The 26,667-nt window shown below is 32.1% G+C and overlaps 6 protein-coding genes across 9 annotated transcripts; 3 read left to right on the top strand and 3 right to left on the bottom strand.

Annotated features, from left to right (window-relative positions):
* Positions 1-1,700: 1,700 nt before the first annotated feature.
* On the top strand, positions 1,701-2,888 carry LOC114367344. The gene is made up of 3 exons (XM_028324508.1): positions 1,701-1,909; positions 2,062-2,096; positions 2,534-2,888. Exons 1-3 carry the CDS (start codon positions 1,840-1,842, stop codon positions 2,666-2,668), a joined length of 240 nt encoding a protein of 79 aa, XP_028180309.1. The 5' UTR covers positions 1,701-1,839; the 3' UTR covers positions 2,669-2,888.
* A 5,408-nt stretch (positions 2,889-8,296) lies between these two features.
* LOC114425091 (probable calcium-binding protein CML45) lies at positions 8,297-9,203 on the top strand. The gene has a single exon (XM_028391852.1). It carries the CDS (start codon positions 8,527-8,529, stop codon positions 9,148-9,150), a length of 624 nt encoding a protein of 207 aa, XP_028247653.1. The 5' UTR covers positions 8,297-8,526; the 3' UTR covers positions 9,151-9,203.
* Positions 9,204-9,769: 566 nt separating this feature from the next.
* Positions 9,770-13,671, bottom strand: LOC114425089 (pentatricopeptide repeat-containing protein At5g39680-like). 2 transcript variants are annotated; one of them, XM_028391849.1, is made up of 3 exons: positions 11,216-13,671; positions 10,909-11,043; positions 9,770-10,389 (listed from the first exon to the last, which is right to left on the bottom strand). In XM_028391849.1, exon 1 carries the CDS (start codon positions 13,536-13,538, stop codon positions 11,454-11,456), a length of 2,085 nt encoding a protein of 694 aa, XP_028247650.1. In that variant the 5' UTR covers positions 13,539-13,671; the 3' UTR covers positions 9,770-10,389; positions 10,909-11,043; positions 11,216-11,453. The 2 variants fall into 2 exon arrangements, with proteins under 2 accessions (XP_028247650.1, XP_028247647.1); XM_028391846.1 differs by having other exon boundaries at positions 10,909-13,671.
* A 65-nt stretch (positions 13,672-13,736) lies between these two features.
* LOC114425090 (lipoate-protein ligase LplJ-like) lies at positions 13,737-18,540 on the top strand. Of its 2 annotated transcripts, none has more exons than XM_028391851.1 (5): positions 13,737-13,886; positions 14,750-14,938; positions 15,954-16,181; positions 16,748-16,896; positions 17,963-18,540. In XM_028391851.1, the coding sequence occupies exons 2-5, from the start codon at positions 14,761-14,763 to the stop codon at positions 18,173-18,175; spliced, it is 768 nt and encodes a 255-aa protein (XP_028247652.1). In that variant the 5' UTR covers positions 13,737-13,886; positions 14,750-14,760; the 3' UTR covers positions 18,176-18,540. The 2 variants fall into 2 exon arrangements, with proteins under 2 accessions (XP_028247652.1, XP_028247651.1); XM_028391850.1 differs by having other exon boundaries at positions 13,738-13,886; positions 14,750-14,948; positions 15,943-16,181.
* A 639-nt stretch (positions 18,541-19,179) lies between these two features.
* Positions 19,180-21,369, bottom strand: LOC114366900 (1,4-dihydroxy-2-naphthoyl-CoA thioesterase 1-like). The gene is made up of 3 exons (XM_028323926.1): positions 21,069-21,369; positions 20,677-20,868; positions 19,180-19,609 (listed from the first exon to the last, which is right to left on the bottom strand). Exons 1-3 carry the CDS (start codon positions 21,198-21,200, stop codon positions 19,457-19,459), a joined length of 477 nt encoding a protein of 158 aa, XP_028179727.1. The 5' UTR covers positions 21,201-21,369; the 3' UTR covers positions 19,180-19,456.
* A 1,205-nt stretch (positions 21,370-22,574) lies between these two features.
* LOC114367353 (1,4-dihydroxy-2-naphthoyl-CoA thioesterase 1-like) lies at positions 22,575-26,447 on the bottom strand. 2 transcript variants are annotated; one of them, XM_028324519.1, is made up of 5 exons: positions 26,241-26,447; positions 24,474-24,665; positions 23,055-23,173; positions 22,883-22,911; positions 22,575-22,804 (listed from the first exon to the last, which is right to left on the bottom strand). In XM_028324519.1, exons 2-5 carry the CDS (start codon positions 24,606-24,608, stop codon positions 22,788-22,790), a joined length of 300 nt encoding a protein of 99 aa, XP_028180320.1. In that variant the 5' UTR covers positions 24,609-24,665; positions 26,241-26,447; the 3' UTR covers positions 22,575-22,787. The 2 variants fall into 2 exon arrangements, with proteins under 2 accessions (XP_028180320.1, XP_028180319.1); XM_028324518.1 differs by having other exon boundaries at positions 22,575-22,800.
* Between the last annotated feature and the right edge of the window lie 220 nt (positions 26,448-26,667).

Raw genomic sequence — 26,667 nt, 5'->3', positions numbered from 1 at the left:
ACTTGTAAGAGATTTCTCCTTTGCATCACATGCTCATTGTTTATGCCAAATCTCAATTTTATTTTTTCTAATAACCTTTATATACTTAATATTGGTATAATATAACTCTTCGAATAGCTTTTAACGTCAAATTGATTATTTAATATATATTTTTTAACAACTAGTGATACTTGCTGTAAAAAAAAAAACAGCACAACTTGTCCTTTTCAAAAGATCGGCCCAATGTTTTAATAGTTGACCATTTTTTATGTTAAAAATTCAAAACTCAAAATTTTATTAAAACTGAGTGAAATATATGTATATAAAATGATAACATTATTAGACTGTGTACTTTTAATTATTTAAAGATAAATACTAAAGAAATGAAAAGAATGAAGAATAGGTACGAGAAAAATAAGGTAGTGTATAGAAAGTGAATCCCACTTCATCCAAAATGTGAAGGCCATATCCCATGTCCCCATATTTTATAGTAACTTTCGTTAGTGGAAGAGCCTCTTTAATTTATTACCTACCAAAAGTAGCCCATTCTTATGAGTTAATTTATGCAAATCTCTATTAGTTTTAATTGCTTTAAGGATTCGAAACCCAACTAAAATACTAATAAGAGTATATTTATTTATTTAAAAAGACTGACAAAGGGAACTAACTTTTAAAAATTCTCCAAAGTGGTCTAATTCGAATCATAGTATGTGGTGCGAGATCCAAGCACGGGTGTAGCCAGTAGGGTTCAAATGCCATGGACCATAGTGTGGTGAACATTTGACACCGTGGCATGTCTCTTTTACTTGAGTTGTTCATTAAATACATGTATTAATCGAATACTAAAAATTAATGTCATTGAATCACTTAAGATACTTATTTAAGGGTTAGTGATCTAAAATAATAGTTGAACCGTACTACTAAATTTACTAAAGAAACATAATATAATAATTTTATAATAGTAAAAATAAAAAAAAACTTTATAATGCAAAAGTACAAATAAAATATATCAATTTTAAATTTAAGTTTTGATAATATATTATGTTTATTAGTAAGAATTAGTTCACATCTACAAATAATAAATATCTTAAATCAATATTTTCTTTTTAGAAAGCAAATCAAAACAAAGTGATATTAAACATTTTTCATTGATTTATTATGCACTATTTTGTGTTATTTTTACCGGTTTTTGTTTTTGACCAATTTGATTTATTATGCACTTTAGATCATTATCATGCATGCTAAAGTTAGATCTGTCTTTGTGAGGATATGAATGATTATAACAAGCCACGTGAATGGTGTAATTGTTAAAAGCAGGAATTTCAAACGGACACAATTATTGTACCTTGGTTAGTTATCAATAAGTTTTTATGATAAATATTTTCTTATTTTTTCTTTTCCAAATTTGTAGTCTTATTATCTTGCTTCTTGACCATAGTTTTCAATTCTCAAGTAACTTGATATTTGAAAGTTTTGAACTTATTACTGTTGGGTTGACATCTTTTTAATTTATCCAAACTCAATTTCTTTAGGTCTATTAAATTTGTGTTATGAGGGTTGATAGGAAAAGCACAGTGCACACGGTAAGAGTAACTAACTAACCAAAGAAGCACACTTGCGTAACTCTGAAGTATCGTTGGATCTGAGTCTAAGCTTAACTCATAGTCGGTTACGAAAATTATTGCTGCCTTCAGAATATGACGCTGATTTATATATACCCATTCCACACTCACCTTTTCTTTTCGCTCTTTTTCAATACCCTTAAACTCTCTCTTCCTTCCTTCTCCATAACTCACACCATTTCTGCATACATACACCCACCATTACCAATTCCTTCCATAAAAGCTTCCAAAAAAATAAATGGGTCACTCATCACGTTTTCTCGTGCTGCTTCTTCTTACCTCCCTCCTCTTTCTCTCTTTTGATTATGGTATTTATGGTTTCTCTAACTAACTCTCTACTGGTGTTGCCACATGCATGAACTTACCATCTTTTAAGTTTTTCTTTTTTCGTTTGGTTTTGTCTTTTGTTTGATTCCTCCTTGTTGTGATGTTCATGTTCTTACCTTTTGTCAATTTTAAGGATTCGGTAGGGTGGCACTGATAGAGACTCAGCAGGTACAAACTATATTCTTTTATCAGCGCTTTGTTTTTTACTTTCTTTTTTTTTCTACTTTTTCTTTCTTTTTACCCATTATACGAAATTATCAATACAAAAATAAATTAGCAAGTAATAATAAGTTGATTAACTGACACATGCACAAGATTGTTCTAGTTTAATTAGTAATTTTAGTTTTAAACTCAGAATATGCCATAAAACTTTATCGCGTGGTAATTGGCCTTATGAGTCTTATCAAGTTATCAAGTTATACCTTCTCCCCACTAAAATTGAAAAAAAAAAAATAGTCTGTTCTACTTGGTTTGAGTGACATTGTTTCTTGTGGACTATACCTGTAGTCTATATATATATATATAAAAAGAGAGAAATTAAAATATAGTTTTGTTTTGGGCTTATGGGGAAAAATATTAACTAGGAAACTGTGTTTTTCCTGCAGGATTTTCCCATTCTCACGGTTGTAAAGTATGACATGGCCGATTATTCTGATCCACAGCCAAATACCAATCCCAAGAATGGGTATGTTTTGAGCCCTCCTTCGTCTCCAACTCCAACTCATCCTCCAAGTCCTTAAATGGAAGCTCACGATTAGACTTTCACCACTTGTTTGTGTCTTTCTGAACGGTTTTGTAACTGGAGTGTGTGATCGCTTTTAGTTTGACACGGGATTCATAGAAATAGGATTATGGTAACTGTGTTGCTGTTAATTTGTATCCTTCTATAGTTTTTCATGTGTTTTCAGAATGCAAATTGTGAATTGTGCTAATAAATAAAGTGTTTGGTTACTTTGCACATCCAATATTTCACTAGTATCGACATATGCATATATGGGAGAATGGAATACAAATAATTCATGATATGCCGCTGGTTGATTTGGCTTCAATTCACAAAATTGAACTTTAATTTGTGTTTTCACTACCTTTTTTTTATTACAAAAAGCCTAGAATAAAGAGACATTTCTATTACTACTAGGCAAGGTAATAATGACATTTTTTTAAGTAATCTTGTGCGGAATATTTATCATTGTTAACGACTAATTTCTTTCAAATAATCTGATTGATTATTTTTAATGAAAATTTTCATTTTAATTATATTTTTTATTCACAAATTGAGTTCAATACCCATCAAACAAAAAAACATGATGATGATATAAACAATACGAATTCGTATCAAATTTTTAATCATTTGTGTCAATCTTTATTCACAAATTTCTAGTATACAGTCGGAACAAACATATAAAATTTGAGTGATGGGTAAATGTAAGGAAGGTGTTATCCGCATCTTCCTGCATGGATCAATTATCAGTTTTTGCCAACTTATATTGAGTATAATAATAATAAAATGAAAAGGAACACATGGAACCCTTTCTTCCATGAATTATCTGAATGACTAAAAGACATATACATCAATAGTTGACTTGCTAGTTAGATTGTCTCTATCGATGCATGATTAGCTAAATTTTAAGTAAACCAAAGTGTTGTTAATTATCTTCACGTGCAATCTGGGGTACCGTGAGCATATATATCTAATAAGATAAAGTCAAATTTCTCCTTCCTCTTCTCATGTGATTTATTTATAACATCCTTGTGTTATTATATATTTATACACTAAAATAAGAATCTTATAAGAAGATAGCTACCTCTGCCAAGCCCCCAAGGAAGTGATTCATTAGTGGGGGTGGGGGGACAAACAATAGCGTCGGTGTTATTTTCTTCTCTTCACTTGCCAAATAAAATTTGACATAATAATTGCTGTTATTTTTATGTAAAAAAAAAAGCTGCTATTTTCAAATTAGTTTGTTGTTTAGAATTTGGTGAGATGATTTAGTCAACCAAATTTTTTTGGGACGATGTATTATTCAGTCTTTGAATTTTAACAGGGTAATTGAAAATATCAAACAGAGACCCATTTTATAGCTTCGACTAATACTTTCAGTTAATGATCGATGTGATGATATGCTTGTCTTGTTAAATATCTGTTTTGGGGAATTAATAATTTATGATGACTTATTTTCTTACTTTAAAATAACACTTCTGATATAAAAAAAAAACATTTAAATGTTCCATTAAATTTAGTTCAATGTCGAATATGAGATAGACAAATGGTTACCTTGGTTGAAGGATGATGACAAATTTGGTTACGGTCAAATTATCATGTGATTATGGACTCTCTTTTTTTGTTACATAATGGAATTTGGCAAAGGGATAGGCGTAACTATCTTTTATGAGTTTATAACAATTTTTATAGTCTGAAAATCCGTAATAACTACTTATACTAATTCCAACTTTCTGAGTCTTCATTATTGTTTGAGTGAAGCATATATTTTCATTAGTATTAAAATTGATAATAAATGCTCAAATATTTATTAGCATTATAATAAATATTTGAAAGCTCATTAACTCCAAAAATAAATATCTTTAACTCGTTATAATAGCATCTTCTTCCAACGAAAAAAAAATGGTATAGTTGAAATTCCAGTTTGTTTGGTTTTCAATTTCTTTCAATTTATGTAGCTATTAGGGCTCAATTGTTTGATAGCTGGAAAAGAGAAAATAGAGTTTCCTCAAAACAAAATAGTTCTGCTTCTATTGATTGTATCTCGTAATTTAAGCATAGAAGAATCTCAACCATTGTTGTTTAAGAAATTGTGTTGGGAAGGATGGAGAATATTTTATAGTGGGGACAAAAAAATAGTAGCTTATAGTATTTTCAAAGAAAAGATATGAATTTGAAGTTTTTATAAAACAGATAGGTTATGCTTGACAAGATTAGTTGGAAAGTTGAAAAGTTAGTTGGTAGCTGAAAGTTAAAAAATTAACTTATTAAATTATAAGTGTTTAGTAAAATTAATTGTTGAAATAGTTAAAAATTATAAAATGACAAAAAATGATAAAATAATATTTTATTTAAGAAAGATAAAAAAATGAATAAATATATCAAAAATAAAAGTGAAAGAAAATATAAAAATTAAAAGTTAGAAGTTAATTTTTTAAAAAATGATAAAAACTATTGAAAAATTACTAAAAAACTTATGTACTAAATATAACCATAATCTCATGATAAAAAGATTCAAATTATTTAAGCTTCTAAAAATTAGAATGGAGAACCAACAATGATTTACAGAGTGATGATAATGATATGATAGTGACTTTCCATTCTCTATATAAGACTCAAAGATGAGAGACAATCTTTTATTAGTTTAAACTATTTTGCTAATGAAAAAAAAAGTACTAAAATTGACTATGTGAACCAACCAATAAATACATCACCACTTACTGTACCTATTTTTGTCTAACAAAACAAGACCTACCTAATTGGTTACTGTGCTGTTGGAACTTGGATGTCTCTAAGATTGGCCCAAAATATGGAGGTGCAGAAAATTTCACTATCGTCTAAGCTTTGCAACCCGCATCGCATGAATAATGGCCCACAACTTAGTTTGCGCATATCCTACCAAGAAGTTACCATGGTGATCACAAAAGAAAACAATATCAGAAAACTATTAACTAATATATACAAAATTTAAAATAAAGCATTGTTTCCTCAAAATTGAGCCTCTCATCTTATCATTTTCCCTCTTAATTAACCACTCTATTTATCTATTAGTTCTTTTTTAAAAAAATATTTCTATTAATCTATTAACTCTAAGAACTTGTTACACTTTTAATTGTTCGCAAATTTCAATTCAAAATAATATCGAAGTAGCTTTTTCCTTACCTCTTAGTTTTCACCTTTTTTTTCTGGCCCTTTTCATTAGCATACTAACATTATTGTATTTGAGAATAAGTGAACGATTGATCAAATATCGATGGATTTATATTCTTTCAGAATTTTCACAAAACAACAACGAAAAAAAAAATCCTCTTTTAGAACTGAAATTCATAAAATAAACTATTAAAAGTATGAAATCAAACACTAATTGGCATACTCAATTACTTAAGAATTTTTTATTATTTTTTAAATGCATATATAATTTGTAAAATAAAGTAATTCAAGTGTTAATTAATACTTTAGTTTGAAGAAGGTGTCAAAAGAATAAGAAACTCTAGTTCTATTGATTGAGCAAGCCGAAGACCTCTGAGTGTTATAATTTTCTCCTTATGTTGAATTCCTATGGATAAAAAAATGTGTCAAAAGCAAAATTCACAAAATTTTAACTAAAATCAACAATATTTTTTAAAATAAGTTTAATAAGTTGGCTTTATATTGATTTGAGATGAAGTGTTACTGCATCTCAAAATATTCTAAAGATAGCTTAAAATAAAATTATACTAATTCTAATAAATTATCTGTAATGAAATCTCATGTTAAAAAAATTTATTTTATATCCAAATACTAGTTCAGCTACTCTTGGATATTATAGGAAAAATTACTATTTCTCATTTGTTGTAATTAATAATATAGTCTCTAACCTTTCACATACGCACTCGAAGTCAATAAGGTTGGTTCAACTAACACATGAAGAATTTGCATAATTAATTTGGGTGCTCCTAACCTCCATGCATGTACTATGATAACAAAAGTCAAAAGATGTCCCTTTGTCACTATTGTACCAAGTTATCTTCTTGGCATGTGTTTTGCACAAGCTAAGAAAACTTGGGTTGGAAAAGATAAAGGCAACAGAAAAGTATCTACACATTTCAGTTTCTTGGAAATTGATATGAGCAGAGGTAAGGCGCACACACAATTCCTTGTTTCGAGGACAAGGTTCCTCCTATAAGAAATGAAAAAATTGGGAATAAAACTTTGTGTGCTTTTCATTCCTCTTGGCGCTATCTTCTTCTTCAGGTTTCATAATCTGGTAAATTGCTAACATAAATTCATTGCACTAATATGAGAATCTTCCAATACCAACGTCAAATAAACGATGGAATTTTAATTAGCAGCTACTATTGTTTCACACTGACAAATTAAGAGACAAGTTACCTATGATTCAAGATAAACTCAAGTGTTATTGGACATTGGATTTCTCGTTCCCATTGCGGAAGGAAAAGTGTAAAAAGGTTACATGCATGGTCTTTGGTCTTCCAATTTCCTTTCAGCTTCTCCCAATATTCTAACCTTTTGGTAAAAGTAAACGCACTCATTTAATTTCATAGAAACTTAGAAAGTGCCTTCCATCGATTAGTTCCTTAGAAAACTTCCAACACGAAAATGGTGTTTAATATTGGAGAAACTACGCGCGGAGGCACATATTCTAAAAACTGGTTTCACAACTTTTCTTTCTTTTAAAATAAACATCTCTTTCTCTCCAATTTACCAAATTTGACACACTAATAAAAAAGAAATGGTCTGACTTTTTTTTTTTTTAGTCTCTTGTCTAAAACTTGGTGGCAATAAGAGAAAGAACATGATATAAAATTGGAAGAGTTATGGAATAATAAATAGATGAGAAGATAGCATGAAACATTGAACACCAATTTTCATTGACCTAACAATTAATAAATGTAAAGACACATAAAAATCACTTAAGGAGAATCAATAAAATCCTTTAAATATAGTGACGTATGTCAGTTGGCGTCTACAAGGACTCAAGATATAGCCGAAATGGTAGATTCACACTGCACCGTTCAAAAGCTACAATATCATTAAAAAACAATAGCTATAAACAAAATGTTATTAAAATATACAGGTAAAGTTAGGAAAACATCACATTAATTTATTCACATATTATAGTTTTTACACCGTTATCGAACAACAAATTATTGCATACAATACATTTGTTTACTTTTATATCGATTATTTAAAAGTCATCAATTAGATTGATAATTTAAAAATTTTCATACTGATAATGCTTGATAATAAAATTTATTAAAAAATCATATGTATTATAATATTATTTTACAAATGGTAAAAAAATATGTAATATATTATTAACATCCAATAAGTGGAAATATGATACATACCATAATGTTAGGCAAACTAGTGCTCACTCACTTCTTGGAAACTACTCTAAATTTTTGTCTGTTTGCATATTTTTCCTTTGACCAAAAAACCTGCCAGAAAGTCTTGCGGGAAATACATTTATAGTAGACACAAAACGAAATCATAAAAAGACAAAGAAAAAGCAGGCCAGCAACCTGACACACACACCTCTCTCTCAAACGACCACATCAACCTTTAGAAAATATCCATATAAGTTGGAATAAGGAAACAGAGAAATTTCCTATGATGTTGTCAAGAAATGACCATAGTTATATTCTAGCACTTTCTTTCCATTTCCAACTATCTCCAAATGAACTTGTCAAGCAACTTCCTTCATCTTTCTAAGCTGACCCTCCTGGCTGCTTCAATTTTCCAAATTCAAAAATTGTATAAAAGACCCTCCAAATCCCCTCAAACAACAACATTTCTCATCTTCATAGGCTAAATAACAATAACAACTTAACAAATTTTATTTCACCCCCTTAATATTTGCACATATCTGCAGCCATGGTTATTCTTAGAGAAATTGACTTCCTTATTTCTGAGGGGAAGGCATCACAGAATGATGGCAACTCAACTTCTCCCTTGTTAGGTTTGGTGGACCTTTCCTTGTACTATACATGTTTCTACAAACTCCAGAGTTTTTTCGTAAGTTTCTGGGTTTTTCTTCTGTGCCAACTTTTTTCTAATGACTCAAGGGTGAGGGGAGAGGAGCAGGTATCAAAGCCTGAGGAGTTTAGCCACCAAGAGAATGAGTCAAAGAGAAGCTTAGATAGTGAGAATTATCTTGAGACGGATGAGGTCACAATGGTGATGGCAAAACTTGGATTTTTTTGCAGCTCAGAAAGTGAGGAACTTCAGGAGAAGTATGGTTCCAAGGAGCTTTCTAAACTGTTTGAGGAGCAGGAGCCAAGTTTGGAGGAGGTGAAGCAGGCTTTTGATGTTTTTGATGAGAACAAAGATGGCTTTATTGATGCTAAGGAGTTGCAGAGAGTTCTTTGCATTTTGGGATTGAAGGAAGCAGCAGAACTTGAGAACTGCAACAAGATGATCAGGATCTTTGATACAAATCAGGATGGAAGAATTGATTTCATTGAATTTGTAAAAATTATGGAAAATCGCTTCTGCTGATTTGTCTCTTTTATTATCTACATAATAATGAGTTAGTTTAATATGTTCTCTGAGCTCTTGCTTCTTCATAATTTTATGATCAACATTAGAATCTAACATACTGAAGAATAAGTACATTGGAAAGTTGTAATTGTCGACAGCCATAAAAAACTCTGATTGGAATGCTTTCTATGAGCTTAAAATCCATTAATAGAACATAGCAAAGAAAAATATATATAAAGATGAAGAAAGTTCGGAAGAAACATTGAAAAGACAGTACTATGAGATGAACAAATTTCTTCTAAAAGTCAAAACTCATAAAGTGCTGAATAAAAGAATGAAGATATCTATTTTGTAGTCCCTTTGCAATTAAGACCATAATGAGCTCCTAATGACTCCAGGTAAAGATAAATTATTGCTGAAAGGATGCAAGAAAGGTAATAATATACAAATTCTACATAGATTTTGCATTGGATGTGTAGTACCCATTATAGTACTACTTTTGGATTTAGAAACTTATGTTGCCCTTTGAAACTGATTCTTTAAGTGAGAAGTGCTTACCAATTTTTCTCATTACAATCCTAGACTATCATTGATTCATTGTCAACATAAAAATATAAGAGCACAAAAAAGGAGCAGATTCAAAAAGAACATGTGCAACTTGAGGATAACTTGAATAAGTTACAAATTCACCCACCTCAACTACTTGAGCTAAGTAATTGACTTGCAGTCAACAAAACTATATCATCTCTTGTATTGAAATGTTGCATAAATATGTTTTACAAAAGTTCCCTCAGGAAGCTAGGTGGGACTGGGTTACAATATTCATAGCTGCACTACTATAATATTTCGTGTAAGTTTCCAACTTTGGTTCCTGTAAATCATTCTAAATTCCACTCCTGGAAATCATTCTAAATCTGTAAATCTTTGCATCAATGCAATATGAATATTTGTTCACCTAGAAAGCAGTTAATTTTCATGCTATCAATAACATAAGTGGAATTTATTTCAAGAAACTCATGGCCCACATGAAGAGACCCTTGGAAATTTCTTGGCCTCCTTTTGCTTTAAGGGATTATCTTGTTTCAACATCAAAGGCCTCTCTGCAAGCTCTTACAATTTGGAGATTGCCATACATTCTACAAACCCAACTGTAGACCCCCAAAAATGATTAGTCTGGTTTGATTAGAATTGATTCAGTGAAACTCTTCGTGTCATTCAATCAACCAGCATCACCAAACAGTTAAAATTGTTCTAGCCCTGTAACAAAATTATGAATGTTAGCTATGAAACTACTTCACTCAAATTCATGTTCAACCTGTTCAGTTGGCTGGAAGGTGAACACCCACACACACTCAACTCTAGCTGTACCAGTTAAAAATGCCAAAACCAAGATATTGATAAAAGCACAATACTCAAGTAATTACTTGTGCAGGTCTTTAAGATTGGATAATCATTAAACAAGAAACTGCAGAAATATTCTGAATTCATAATTAATCAGCCAGTGAAAGAGGAAATTACTTGTATACAATGACTTTACTTGCATTCTAACCAAGGAAAACATTATGGCTTTTTAATGTGCAAAAATAAGTGGGCAAACCAAGGAAATTACTACAATGACTTTTCCTTCCTAAACCCTTAAATCTAAATGAAATAAAATATCAGAAATTTAATAGAAACAAGAATCTAGAAGAGGGTTAGTTATAATAAAGAAATCTCAATTGGTGTCTAGCCTTATAAGACAGAAAATAAGACCACCATAAGATAGCTGAAGCTCACCAACATCTCTAAGGGAATTCCATATCATTTGAAGAGGTAAAACTTTTCTGTGATCTCATCCTAATCCAGTCAGCTTGAAATATCAGTTATGTGTTGTTTAAAGATATCCCAGAACAGCAGTTGGTATAGTTGTTCCTGAGTCATGGACAAAAATCCATTTTAGTTGTTAACCATTCCATAAGACCAAAGCTAACTATGCGGAGCCACCAATGGAATTCATGTAAAAATTAATTAAGTTTTAAGCTATATATACAAAAAGCAAAGAACAAACATATTTGAAAAACTGCAGAGAAATCTGAGTTCTTACCTGTCAATCCTTTCAGATCACATACCTCTAAGTTCAATATTGAAAGATACAAGTTTTCTATATGATCAGTGACTTATTTTACGGCAAATGAAATGGAATCGATTTCAAGAGTTATCCGTGTTTAATTAACATTGTGTCAGACCATACTTGATATCTTTAAACTGCTGTGTATGCTAATGTGGTGTAGAACCTACAATATTCACTTCAAACAACTATGACTGTAAAATTTATGGAAATGCTACCAATGGTCTAGACAAGTACAGGATCCATCTTGAAAATGATGAAAACGGTTAGCATCTCTGACAATTATCAGCCTGTTAGTGACTTTTGATATTAGTTTTACTGCAGTGTGGCAATCATCACACATCCGAAGGTTTTTTATTATACGAATGGGTGCTGGCGAAGGTATTTTCATAAGGCCATATGCTAAGGCCAGCTTCTCACTGTGATAACTAAGATAACCTTCTTTTTGCTCATCTTCCACATCATGCAGCACAGAGGCAATATTTGGCACATATCCCAGTGGTTTAATCAATGCCAACAATTGTTGGACCTTCTTATAAATTTGAATAGATTCTGGATGATTGCTTCCTTCTGAAAGAAAAACATGGATATCATTTCTTATATCCAGCCAACTTGCTCCAGGTTCCTTCTTAATGTTTCTTTCCCTCATCAGTTTCCGAATTGTCACAACTCCATCCCACCTTCTTGCCTTGGCATACATATTTGACAACAATGTATATGTCCCTACATCATGAGGATCCATCTGTAAGACAGATTCTGCAATTCGTCTTCCCAAACCATAATTTCGATGAACATGGCATGCATTAAGCAAAGTTCGCCAGGCAACAACATCCCACTTCACCTGAGTTGTCTTCATGAAGTTCTCAGCTTCATCAAGCAAACCAGCCCTGCTCAAAAGTGCAACCATACAGGTGTAGTGCTCCAATCCTGGCTCAATCTTAAAATTTCTCATTAGATGATTCAAATAGTAAAACCCTTCTTTTACAAGACCCAAGTGAGAATAAGCAGAAAGAACCCCGATAAAGGTTACATAATTTGGACATTCTTCAGCAGAGACCATGTCTTGGAACACTTGTAAAGCCTGTTTACCAAGCCCATGATGGGAATACCCACATATCATAGCATTCCAAGTGATAATATCTCGATATATCATATCTGTGAACACATTATATGAAGAATCAATGCTGCCGCTCTTGGAATACATATTTATCAGAGCATTCCTTACAATGACATGATTCTTAAAGCCTAACTTCTCAACCCTAGCATGTAATAGATCACCATGTCTAAGTGCTGCTATACCTGCACATGCATTAAGCAAAACTGCAAAAGTGTACTCATTGGGCAAGGTACCTTCTCGATCCATACATGTAAACAGATTCAAACTCTCCTCAAAGTATCCATTTTGCAAGTACGCAGTCATGAGGGCTGTCCACACAACCACATTCCTGTTTTGCAAGCCGTCAAAAACATTCCTTGCATTCAAAACTTCACCACATTTCCCATACATGTCTATCAGCATGCTACCAACAAACTCATCAAACATCAAACCACCTCTCAACAACCGGGCATGGACTCGCAAACCCAATTGCAAATCTCTAATCTGAGCACAAAGCCCCATGACACCGACATATGTAACATGATCCCATGCCACACATTCATCCACCATCCTCCTCAAAACTTCCACAGCCTCTTCCCCACGCCCAGATTCCACAAGTGCATTCAAGACTGAGTTATAAGAAAAGATATCATTGACATGCTCACCAGGCACTGTATCCAAAACCTGCAAGGCTAACTCCACATGAGAGCACCTTGAGTACATGTGAACAAGCGCACTCTTCACATACTGATGACACACCAACCCAAACTTGAACAAAAGTCCATGACACTGCATCCCTTCCTTGACTCTCCCACCATGAGAACAAGCAGAAAGAGCAGTGGTGAACACATACTCATTGGGGCATGCATTTTGCAATGAAACCATGTTTTTGAAGAGCACAAGGACTTCCAAGTGGTTCCCACCATGCAGATACCCTGCCATCAAAACATTCCAAGAAACCACATTTCTAAGGGGCATTGCATCAAACAGGTTTCGAGCAAGACCTAGTTGGCCACATTTGACATACAGATGGACGAGGGAGTTGAGGTGACTGATGTGAGAGTGGTTTGATGTTTGGTTGCGGATCAGAAACTGGGCATGCATGGCTTTGCCAAAGGGAAGCCATTTGACATCAGCACAGAGTTTCAAAAGCTTACCAAGCTCTTCAAGGGATGGCAGGTACCTTGAAAACACACACACCATTGGCAGCAGCACTTTGTGTTCATTCAATTATCAAATTAACGAATAAAATCACAAATCAACACACACAGTTGCAGGTTTGATTGCAAATTTTATGTTGTCTATTGGTTTACATGGTTTTTGCGCTCCTCCACGTTATTTGTTGCATTGCATGGCATATCCCCAGTTCTTTTTATTTATTTATTTTTTTCAATACACCAAAACGACGTCGTTTTAAATTGGAAAAAAAAAAAAAACCCAAAAACTCTGAACCCTCGTCCTCTCCTATTTTCTGTGTGAAGTGTGAACTCAAAAAACCCTCACCGGCTCAAGCATCAAAGAGGCACCGTCGCGAACCCCTGACTCCCTTAGGTTCCTTACATTCCTAATTTTGTTTGATTTTTAGAATGCTTGCTGTTTACTGCAGCTGTTCTGTTTAGTGTTTGATTATTAATTCCTAGCTGTTTTGTGTTTGATCATTTAGTATATCAATAACATGATTACCAAAAAAACACAGCATTTAGCTCAAGTTTTTTTTTTTTTTTTTTGTGGTGAATTTAGCTCTGTAAGGTGAGTGAGACAGATACACTGTAAAAATAAAATTATAATAATTACATTAATTGGGAATTAGCAGTTGAGCTTTTTATAATTGTAGTTTCATGTGTATGTATTTACTATTTAATAACAATTTCAACCGCCATTATAAAACACCTTCTCACTCACGTTTCCATTGATTCTCAATTTAACATTGTCGCCACTCAATAGTTTTGCTCTGAGATTTTTGGATGTTTTAGTTACTCACACAACCTGTTTGATTAAATGTGTCTTTAACTGGTTGTCTTGCTGTGTTACTTCAACGTTCTGGATTCATTCAAACAGCTTTGGAATGGATTTTGATAAGCTAATCGAAATTGAGTGTGCGTGCTTTCTTCAATCAGCTTTGGTATTCTTTTGTTTTGGCATGCCTCATTCTCATTCTTTTCTAATTATCTTTCACTTTGTCTTTTTGTTTCTAAATGTCCTCATTTTCTGTTCTAAATTCTTTTTTATTCTTCAATTGAAACTTGAAAAGTTAGCATTTATGCTGTAAGTTATTATTGTTATTGTTGTTGTTGTTGTTGGTTTAAGATGAACGAGAAATAAGTCTGAGAAGATGCTCATTTTATCTTTTTAACTTTTAATTATAGCTGACCTCTTTGTCATTTATGAATGTCTTCAATTTCATTCAATTACAGAATCAAAGCACATGATAATGGCTGTGTTGGGTAAGGTAAAAGAAGCAGGACTTCCATTGATGAAGCTGGTGAAGTTGAGAGGGATGCCTATTTTGCAGCAATTGCATTTAGAGGAACGGCTGCTTCGAACCAGTTCAGATAATTGGTGCCTTATTAACGATGGAACCAGTCCCCCTGCCATTGTAATGGGTTTGTCTGGGTACTCTTTTATACCTTTAGAGGTTCCTCTTCTTCAGAATCATATCTGATTTACTGGTATTTGTATACAACATCCCCCCCCCCCCCCCAAAAAAAATTTGTTTCACATGAATATCTATTAGTCTACATGGAGTCTAATAATCTGATGCACCTGTGAAAATTGAGAAGTTTATTCATTGAAAATAGCCCTAGTTGAGTATAATTGTTGATTTCTGCCCTATTGGCTATAGTCTAATTCTTTTTTGTACCATACTAATGTCTAAATAGGGTATCAAATCACTAATGGCTAGTTTGTGGAGTTACTTAATTTGAATTTTTTAGGGAATGTCCTAGTGTTTGGCTTACCTAAAACAAAACACATTCAGCAATACTTTTCGAAATTTTTAGGAGCAGTTAATGTTGATTAGTTTGGTTCAAACTAAAAATTTCCACTAATCTTGACCATTTTCCCAAAATCATGTTTGTTCAATTTTCAAGACACCACGGGCAGTGGTGATGGTGATGCAGGCAGCATTTTAGGTTGTAAGTGTGGTGGTGATGCAGTGGAGGTATGAGAATGATGGGAGTGCAGTGCAGTGATTGTAGGTTGGTGACAACATTGGTGTTCACAGTGTGGAGGTGGAGGTAGGTAGTGTTGAGATGCAGCCTCAGGAGGGTGATGACAATGAGTAGAGCATGAGAAGGTTTGGAAAAAAGAGAGAGGGGATAATGTTGTGTGTTACTTGTTAAAATCATTCACGCATTATGGGAATTTAAGTTCTCACCTCCATGAGAATGGTTTTCATTGATCTTGTGGGAATGTTGCATTCCCAGATATGAAAAATACTTCAGATTGTTTTAATAACACTAGTATCTAGCAAATGAACGTTAAATTCTAGAGGTCGATTATTGATTTGCTTTATTTTTGTAATGCCTCCTTCAATCCTCTCTCTCTCTACCTCAATAACAATAACCAAAGGAAAAAAAATGTAATTTCAATGTGAATATTTACATAGGAAACTTTCAGAACTCGTTGAAGCCAAGCCTGTGTTGCAAGATCGTATATCCATCATCAGAAGGTTTACTGGGGGAGGAACTGTTGTTGTAGACCAAAACACTATATTTGTTACGTTGATATGCAATAAAGATGCTGTTTCAAATGTGCAACCCTTTCCCCGCAGTATCATGTCATGGAGTGGTTCATTATACAGTGAAGTTTTTGAAGGGCTTGCTGGTTTTCATCTCCGTGAGAATGGTACATTGATCGAGTCCTGAATCAATATGCTTTTTACTGTTTATGGGACCATTATCCTATCAAATTTTATATGTTGAATGTACAGAGAAAATTGACAGTGTGGAGTTGCCCGAGTGATTTGCATTATCTAATGCTGTTTCTGAACAGTAAATTATTAATGAAGAAGTATGAAAGGCTTAAAATTTATTTTGTTTCTTTATACATGATGTTGCATGAGTTTAAGTTGTGCTTTAATTCAACGGTGACAACTCTTCTTGTCTTCTCCATCAAACTTTAATGTGTTACGGAAAGCATACAAAAAAATATATTGTTGAAGAAAAGCATGCCAAAAATGAAATTCCTGCATTTCTGTGTACTTCTGTATATTTTCTTTTGGCCCTTTCAATTTTCTCAAGGAAAACATGTATTTAGGCATCCCATTTGGAGCACACGTAGCTTTAGATTTTGTTTAGAGAAACAGATAGACTGATTCCATTGGTTTATTTGAAGTCTCTTTAAATTTCAACATTTATTTCATGAAACTTGTAATGAATTTCTAATTGGATTCTTATTTTCTGTGTTCAAAGATTATGTTTTTGATGATCGCAAATTTGGTGGTAATGCTCAATCTATAACCAAGCACCGGTGGATACACCACACATCTTTTTTATGGGATTATGAGGTCAAGAACATGTCTTATCTCAAGTTACCTGCAAAGGCTCCTGAGTACCGATTAGTAAGCTTATGTTTTTTCATCTCCTCTCTCTCTCTCTCTCTGCATTGGAACTGTTCATATTCCCTGTGCTCCCTATCTTCTTTCGTTGGGTTGATATGCTGCATATAGTCTTCTGATTCAGGTGACTTTTTGAAAAACTCGAGGTTTAAACTTGTTCTAGACTAAACCAAAAGGTTGATACGTTTTAAAAATTTAGAATCAATGAAAGAAAATATGGGACGATGTTGTAATTTTCTATCTGATGATATAACATTGTCTAGTTTGTCTAATCAAATAATAGCACAAATTTGTAGCTTGTTTGTAACCTCCACCTTCCTAGCATATTAAAAATTTGAGTAAATCACTTCTAGAAAAGGTAGCAACTGCAGAGAGAAAGAGTTGAATGAATTTGAATGTGGAAATAAATGTTTCTTCATTGTGAACTGCATCTACTGCTTATTTATCGTGGTAGTATTTGCTAATAAAATTGCCTGACTTTAACTGAATGAGTTAGCTCGAACACACAGGACCCCTCTAACTGAAATAGTTCTATTCCTTTACATATTTTATGTATTTTACGTTTACTTTACATACATGAGGAGAATAATTTCTGCTATGACTGATTCATTATAGGTGAAAAAAAGTCAAATTATTTAGTCTACATGATATCTTCACAGACATTTAGCTCAAAATAGGAGTCCACTGCAATGAATGGCAAACCTTACTTCTTTTCTGCTTTTCTAGTATGTTTGTGTTTAATTTGGATGCGGGTTGTTGTCTCCAAATATCATCAAACAGATTTGGCTCATCTAAAGTGAAAAGGTGCACTTTAGAAAACAATTAAGTACACTTAGAAGCATTGACTAGTTGAAACTTGTGATAAAATCAAATAAATATATATATATATATATATAAATAATTTTAAGTTAATTACAATTCCTAATTAATAGTTATTATTGCACTTTATCATCTAAAGTACACTCTCACTTTAAATGAGTCAAATCCATCATGAAACTTGTGTGTTTCAAGTTTATTTTTGCTTCATTTGTTTACTAATACATATTAACATTTGACTGCTATGGTGCAGACAAGAAGTCACATGGATTTTGTTTGTCGAATGAAGGAGTATGTGCCGAGATCAGAATTTATAGAGAAAACTATTAAGGCTATTGGAGGCCAATTTTCTGTGAAATCCATTAGCTTGGAGTCCATAGACATTCCCTCTGTTTCTGAATATGTTCATACCACTAGGCTTCTCACAGAGCAGGAAATTCAAGAGGCTTGCACTATTCAAACTTGAAAAAATAGTTACAAAAGGCTTGGCAATAATTTATAAGCTATAGTATGTGAGAGAGAATTCATCAATGGGGGAATTGAGGATGCTGCTGTGGACATAATTTTTTCTTTTGACCATAATTTCTTCTGACCAAATTGTCTTTATCTTTTGGTTAGAATATTTCAGATGCTTTTAGTGAAAGATATTTTCTTTATTTTATTCTTAAGTTTCAATTACCACACTACTTTTTCTGTATAACTTTAACCCTTGGTTATCTTTTTGTTATACAACTTTTAGATTTGGCAGTGTTGATGTTTGTTCAAACGCAAATTTCTATCTTGGTGGAATCATGCCTTGGCCTAATAAATTGGCATTGTAGCTTGAGTAGAGACCGAAGTTTTCATTGTTCATAAGATTCAAAGAAAGCAACTTTAGTTTTAAGACTGATGTTAGATTCAATATTTATGTGCAGAGATCAGTTCTGTATGTTTTTTTTTATAGTTCTGTTGGTTCGGAACAGGAAGTCTATCCTGTTCCTTACCTTGAATACGTACCTCACATAAACACACTTTATCTAACACACTATTTACAATTTGTTGAAATTTATGTAGCATACACTAAAATTAAAATGGATCACCTTCCTTATTTACCGCTAACCAAAAATGAAATTATTGTCTAGAATCTTATTTTAGTTTAATGAGTTAAACAGAAATTTTAATCGATAATAAAAAAAATGTTACAAACCGTATATTAAAAAAGAAAAAAAAATAGTATATGCATTAGCAGTATAAAATATCTTTGTATTGTTATTCAATTACAAACTACCATGTTTGATATGGAAAAAATTATAATAATTATTTTAATAGTCATCCAACAATGATTTCTAATTGTTTAATAGCATAAAATAATTTAAACTGATAATAACTCATTAAAAAAATGTTAATATTTTCCTTGGCTCCAAGCACTCTGCTAAAAAGCCAAAATATATAAATTTAATTCAGAGATGACGATACTTTTCACTGTTGTGCTCATTCAAAGCTTAATGGATCTAGTTAAGCAAAGTATAGGTTATGTACAAGAAAAACAAAATATAGATGCCATATGTAATGTATTGGAATTTGGCTGGTGTTGGCTTTTTCTTCTTCAATGTATATATCTTATCTCGATCCATTTATAATTACAAGAAGTTGTCTTTCCATTTAAGCAACAAATTATGACCATTGTGTACATTTTGAAGCATTAGTGTTGCTTTTTATACCACCCAACAATCCTTTTCTAATGCATATGTAAATTAAACGACTTCATTCATAGCCTTGCATGCTTCCTGAGTTTGTCTCCAGCGTCTTTTGCATTATCTGGGACAGGCATGTTGCACAGTAGAGTAACCCTTGATGATGATATCAGAGTTTTCTTTTGTTTGTTTGAAGGATCAAGCTTCCATAATCTCACTTCCCATACCTGATTTCATGAAAAACACTGTGTCATAACAATTTATTGTATGTTTATGTAACATTGTAATGGATCTAACTCCTTCAAAGTGAAAAACTCGTTTTATAAAGTAACTAGTCTCAATCATCAATGAAAAAATTAATGATTTATGTTAATTTTGCAAAACAAATCATAGATGTATCAAAATCAAAATGTTAATTGTTGATTTTTTTTTTCATCAGTGACTAAGATTACATACTTTATCCTTACTTTAAAGGACTCAAATTCATAAGTAATATACTTTGCCTATGACATGTGAAAATTAGTGAGTGCCTAAAAATTTAACCAAGTAACGATTCAATATTTACAACCAAAAAAATGTTTAATTTACAGAATATTTTCTCCCAGGATTACTGGGTTAGTGAACACATTTCAAGGTACATGCCAGAATTAATCGATAATAGGATGTAAGCCATGCCCTGTATTCTGTAGCTTAAATTGCGCGTTATGAAGTGGAGAATCTTTGGATCCTAATCAATCACCACTGTTTTTAAGATGGCACCACCATTTATAACCTTTAAAGTAAGGATAAATTTTGTATATGATTGTTTGATTAATTAACTGATCTTATCTCAAATAATAATTCCACCAATCTTACTCCAAATTGTGTTTGTCCTTGAATCATTCTACCACAAACTTATATATAGACAATTTTCTATTGATCTAAATTTTCATATCTGATATCGTCTTTTTCAAACCAAACCATACTTCAATTGTTCTACCCAAGACCTATGTTTGAAGTGACATTTAATTTGCAATTGCACACGCGCATCATTCATTTTTCCTTATCTTGATATGGGACACATTATCACCACTCAACATTACCCTTTTCGGTGAACACGTGAACAAAATTTTAATTTAACTATACAACAAGGCCAACAGTAAATTACACAAAAGTACCTACCTACCTTGGTTATTGTGTGATATAATTTTTTTAATGTGATTACTTTGGTTTTTCTTCCAGCTTGATTGGATTTGGTCAGGGACCAATGAGTGTGGACTAATTGAAGAAAAGGTGAAAGAAAGAATTGAAATACCTGAATGGTTTTGCCAACATTTAAAGGGGTGCCTTCAGCATAGACCAAGTCACCAAGCACAGCACTCTTCAAATGGTTGATGCTGAGTTGAATCCCAGCCACTCTTTGGTATCCACTAGCCATGTGTGCTCCTATGCTTGCCAGAGACTCTGCCACCAATGCTGATACCCCTCCATGTAACACCTTGAATGGCTTCACCATGTACAAAATAAAACCAACCAATTCCAATTTAAATTAATTAAAGAGAAACAAACCAAAGCAGATAGTAGATAGTGCGAGGAGAGACCCAGTTTTCCGACAAAAATTAGTGGAAATCTCGTACCAATAACATGATAAAAATAAACAAATGAAAAATGTGTGTTGTAGTGGTTTGGAGGAAAAGGGGAACAAACCTGGCAGCATTTTTGGGTAATAGTTAGATGGCCAGATACCCTTTGTGGAGACAAGTCTTGAATCTCAAAGCCAATTGATTGAAGGGGAGCATCTACTTCAGAAGCCTTTGATGATGGGGGATGGCTTTCCATTTATCAACAAAATTGGATTGGATGAAAAGGGTGGGTTTGCTTCTAACTTTGATGCACTGAGCCAATAATGGAGACAAATAAATGATGGATTGAGAGGGTGGTTTTATACAATTGAAGATTATGCAAGCATGAGTGGGAGGGTGGGTGGGTAGGTAGGTGAGAGAGAGGTAGTTCATTGACACTGTGGAAGATAAGGTAAATAAGTCAGTTTATGACTACCAGAACATAGTCCATTTGATTCCTTAAAAAAAACACACAAGGAATTGATTTTTCATGTTTCATTTAAAAGATACTGTGATATAACACACACACACACACACAAAAAGTGAAGAAGTACAGAACAAAAATATCTGTAAAATAAAAAAGCACAGAACAAAAATATACAAACTCATAACCACTTAAATTATAGGGTAAATTTATCCTAATGTATAAGAAAATTAAAAAGTCAAAACTATTCTTATCTTCCGCTTTCTTTAGCACTTTTTTCACTACTACCTACTTGTCAATTCCCATCAAATCAACATTCTGATATCCTACCACTTTCACTTTGACCCGTCTTCGCATGCATAAACTTGCAGCATAAACCTTGGCAGAATCTCATGATAACAAGTAATAATGCACTTCAGCAACAGTAACAAATAATTGTGATAAATATTATAATTTATTTTATAGATCAATAATTTATTATAAATTCTTTTTTGATTTATAATATGATAACTATAAAATATAGCTAAGAATTCATTAGTATTATATTATTATTTGTAAATAAGAAAAAAATATATTTAAAATTATATCCACATTACTTATAAATTATAAATAGAAATTATTTTATGATAATAATTTTATAATAAATATAAAATAGTTTAAAACTATCAAAACCTTGTTTTGTGTGTCTTTTTAGTAAAAAAAAATATAGTTCAAATGATATTTTAATAAATTTTACATTATTATGTTTAATTCATAGTGCAGGTATGCCAAACCAACACAAAAAGTTATTTTGTGATTCAATTATATATATTTATCTATGTATAAAGAAATAAGACTTGAAGAAATTTTAGTCGTTGATCAAAAATTTAATTTTACAATAATTGTTGGCGGAATTTAATTAAATTTAATGGATCAAATTGTATTTAATGAGAAATTAATTTAAAATGATATTTTTAATATTAATTATTGACATAATATTATTTATTATATAATTTTGATAATTAAATATTAGTTTTGACATTAAATAATAAGATTAAATATTATATTACTTTGTACCCAAAAAAATATTTATATTATTACTTATGTTCAATTTTTATTTTATTTTATGAATAATACTAAGAGTAATAGTTTTATAAATATGTAATTAACTCTAAAAGAAAATGATAATCGGTAAGATGTAATATAAACATTATGAGTATTGTACCCATTAATTTATGTAAAAAAATATTGGATCCATTTATAATTACAAGAAGTTGTCCGTCCGTCGTTTAATTGATCATGCATGGTGTACAATTTGAGGCATGTTGTTCCGTAGAGTAAGCCTTGATGATGATATCAGAGATTTCTTTGCTGAGTTTGAAGGATCAAGCTTCCAAATTTTCACCTCCCATACCTAGCTAGTTTTACAGCAAAAATGTAGTATTATTATGCCATGCATAACAACAGTTTATTGTATCTTTAAGTAATGGACTCACCTCTCACCTCCATGCAACACCTTGTATGGCTTCACCATGTGCAAAATTAATATATAAAACCAACCAATTAATTATTCCCATTTATTTGTGAGAAAAATATCACAAATGTAAATTAAACAAATAGAAAGTGCATTTTTGTGTGTTGTAGGAAATTAAAAGGGTGGAAATTAACCTGCAGCATTTTTGGGTAACACTGAGATGGCCAGATACCCTTTGTGGAGACAAGTCTTGAATCTCAAAGCCAATTAAATGAAGGGGGACATCTACTTCAGCAGTTTTTAATGATGGGGACTGGTTTTCCATTTATAAAAAAAAATGGATGAAATTAATGTGATATGTAGTTTGGGAGGCCTTTGGTTTTATACATAAAAAATACTTATTTGATGGCTTATAGACTAGTTTGTTTAAACTTTTTTATTTAAAATATTTATTTTAATCAAATAAATAATTTTCTGTTTTCTTCATCGTGTGTTTATTTAAATTTTGTCTGCTTAAAAAAATATTTTATTTATTTATTTTAAGAAGCAAATCTCATATGTTTATTAAAAAAGTTTTTTTTAAAGTACTTTTTAAGTAGTTTTTTTACCCTGTATCATTTCATATTCCTCACATGTAATTTAGAATGAATCATATGTTTTGAGAACTAAAACCAAATTAACATTATCATATTTCTAGAAACCTTAAAATGATATTTAACCCAAAATTTTATATTTCTCGTCTTTTTTTAACATTATCCATATTACGTTTGAAGTGATATTTAATTTGCATGCACACGCGTCATTCTTTTTTCCTTGTTATGGGACCACTTTTATCACCACGACTCACTTACCTTCACTCTTTTGGATTCACAACATGTGAAAAATTTAACCAGCAGAGGAAAAGGAGAACACTAAATTTATAAAAGATTAAAATTAAGTACCTACATTGGTGATTTCAAGGACGGAGCCAAGTTTAAAAGGCAAACTTCATTCAATAAATATATATACCTATCAAACTTTATATAAGCATTCATAATTATATATTATTACATCAATAATTAATCAAATTAAAGCATCTTTTCTTCATGTCTGACAAGCATTTATATATATATATATATATATATATATATATATATATATATATATATGTATGTATATATTTGTACAGTAGGAAATTAAAAACAGCATGAAGAAATAGAACCGTATAAAAAACATGAGCAAGATAATTATATATGAAAATTATAAAAGGAGAATAAAATATATTATGAAATAATAATAAAAAATTCTATAAATGAAACTGTAAAGTAAATAATTGTAAGTATATTTATTTAATTATTTGGCCCCTCAAAATCTTTGGGCAAGATCCCCCACTGAATTTATCTCCCAATTTACACCTCGCCAAATAAAAAGATTATTCTAATAACAAAATATCATCTATACTAAAAGATTTAAAACTGGAAAAGTTAGGACCAAGACATGCATGTTAATAATATAGGTTTCTTCGTTTTAATGTGATGAGTTTGGTTTTGTTCCAGTTTGATTGGATCTGCATGTTGTGTAAGCAATGAGTGTAGAATAAATTGAAGAAAGGATGAAAGAAAGAAATTGAAAACCTGAATGGATCTGCCAACGTTTAAAGGGATAGCTTCAGCATAGAGAAAGTCACCAAGCGCAACACTTTTCAAATGGTTGATGCTGAGTTGAATCCCAGCCACTCTTTGGTATCCACTAGCTATGTGGGCTCCCATGCTTGTCAAAGATTCTGCAATCAGTGCTGATACCCCTCCATGCAACTCCTTAAATGGCTAGTTTCACCATGCATATACAAATTTAATTAACTAATGAATTAAAGAAAATCAAATTAAGCAAAGCATAACATATGTCCATTGTGGAGATAAGTGTTGAAGCTCAAAGCCAAAAAAATGAAGGGTGACATCTACTTCAGCAGTAGTCTTTGATGATGATGATTCCATTTTATCAATAAAAATTGGATGAAATGGGTTTGCTTCTAAGTTGCAGTCTGCTATATGAGCCACAATAGTTGATTGGTAAAAATAATGAAGATGAATGCAACAGGTGGTGACTGGTGGGGTCAAGAAGTCAGAGCTTTACGACTTTTGTGGGGTATACATGCAATGAGACCATCTTTAACGCTGGACCCATCTTTGGGTTCTCAACTATTATAATTTTTGCAGTTCAATAATTTATTACAAATTATTACGATATCATAATTACAAAATATAAGTAAAATTTTATCGGTATCATATCATTATCAATAATAAAAACAAGCAATATTTAAAATTATATCCACATTATCTATAAACTATAAATAAAAGTATATCACAATGACAATGATGAATAATAAAATAATTTAAAACTATCAAAATTGATGCAGTTTAATAAGGATATTGATGTTTGTAATCTTATTACTTTGGATCGGGTTGGTGGCAGGTATATACCTGGCATATATAGACAATGTTAAGGGAGGCATTTGGTTGTATCACTTAAAGAAAAAGGAAGCTCGAGGCTCAGCTTTGAAGAAAATGGGGCTCTGGAGAGTAAACAGGGAGTGAAAATAGCAAGGGCAAAAAACAAGAAATGCAGTAACCTATGTTGGGCCACAAGTTCATAAGCTGCAATGTAAAAATGGGAGTGAAAATGGGCAATTGAATTCTGCACCTTCCTTATTGCATCCTGCACCTCCCAATTTTTTAAAAATCCCAACCTACCCCTTCAATCTTCTTCTGATCCTCTGATTCCCTTCTTCCTCTTCTTTCTCCCACAGTCAACACAAGTCCAAACCCTTCCCTTTCTTGTTCTTCTTCTCTTCAACTCAGCTCAACTCTTCTTCCCAGGATTGGTATTCTTATTTTGACTATTTTGAGTTTTGGATTTATTTTTGGAATAGGTGTTCCGTAAGGGTATAAATATTCTTACGCAATGACTCTTCTAGAAGGAAAAATCTTACAAAACACCTTTTTCGTAAGCAAAAATAGTGCTTTTGGAATGATCATTCGGAAAGATACAAAATACACTTCAGTAAAGGCTATTTCCTATTGTAATTTTTGCTTCTAGAATGATTCTTCCATAATTTTTGCACAATAATGATTTTTGAAATCTCCTTTTCAAAACATACAAAATACACTTCTTGAAAGATTGCTCTAGATTTTAAAAAGTTGCTTCCATAATGACCTTTCTGTAAGTAAAAATGCTTCTGGAACAATCATTCCATAAGCATTTTTTGTTTATGAAAATGTCATTTTGGAAGCATTTTTGCTTACAAAAAGGTCATTCCATAAGTTGTTTTATAGTTAATTAAATTTGATAAAGAGAGAAGGAGAAGGAAGAAAAGAGGAAAGAAGGAAGAAGGAGACACTTACCTTCACAGAAGAAGGAGGAAGGAGGATGAGGGAATGCAAGAATGAGGGGGTGGGGGGAAAGAGGAGTCGCCCTAAGAGGAATGGGTGTCATTGTTGTGAGTATGTCACCGAAGAAAGGATGCTGTCATGGGAGATGCCATCACAAGTTGAGAGAAGGAAAAAGGGAGGTGTTAGCATTGAGAAACGAGAGATGAAAATTTCATTAAAGATATTGTTGTACTTTACTGAATAATGGAGAGTGCAGCATTCAACTTGAGGATTGTAGGATTCGAATCCGGTGAAAATGTTGATAATGACCCAAAGACTGTGAGACAAAAATTCGGGAAAAAAAAAGGGATACGGGTCTACAAACTCAATAATAAACAAAGTGACCAATGTCACATTATGGGCTGCTACTGATGCTGGCCTAAACGTGTCTAACTTGGAT

This window comes from Glycine soja, chromosome 9, assembly GCF_004193775.1.
Source record: "Glycine soja cultivar W05 chromosome 9, ASM419377v2, whole genome shotgun sequence".
NCBI lineage: Eukaryota > Viridiplantae > Streptophyta > Magnoliopsida > Fabales > Fabaceae > Glycine > Glycine soja.
This window is presented reverse-complemented; position numbering and strand designations above follow the sequence as displayed.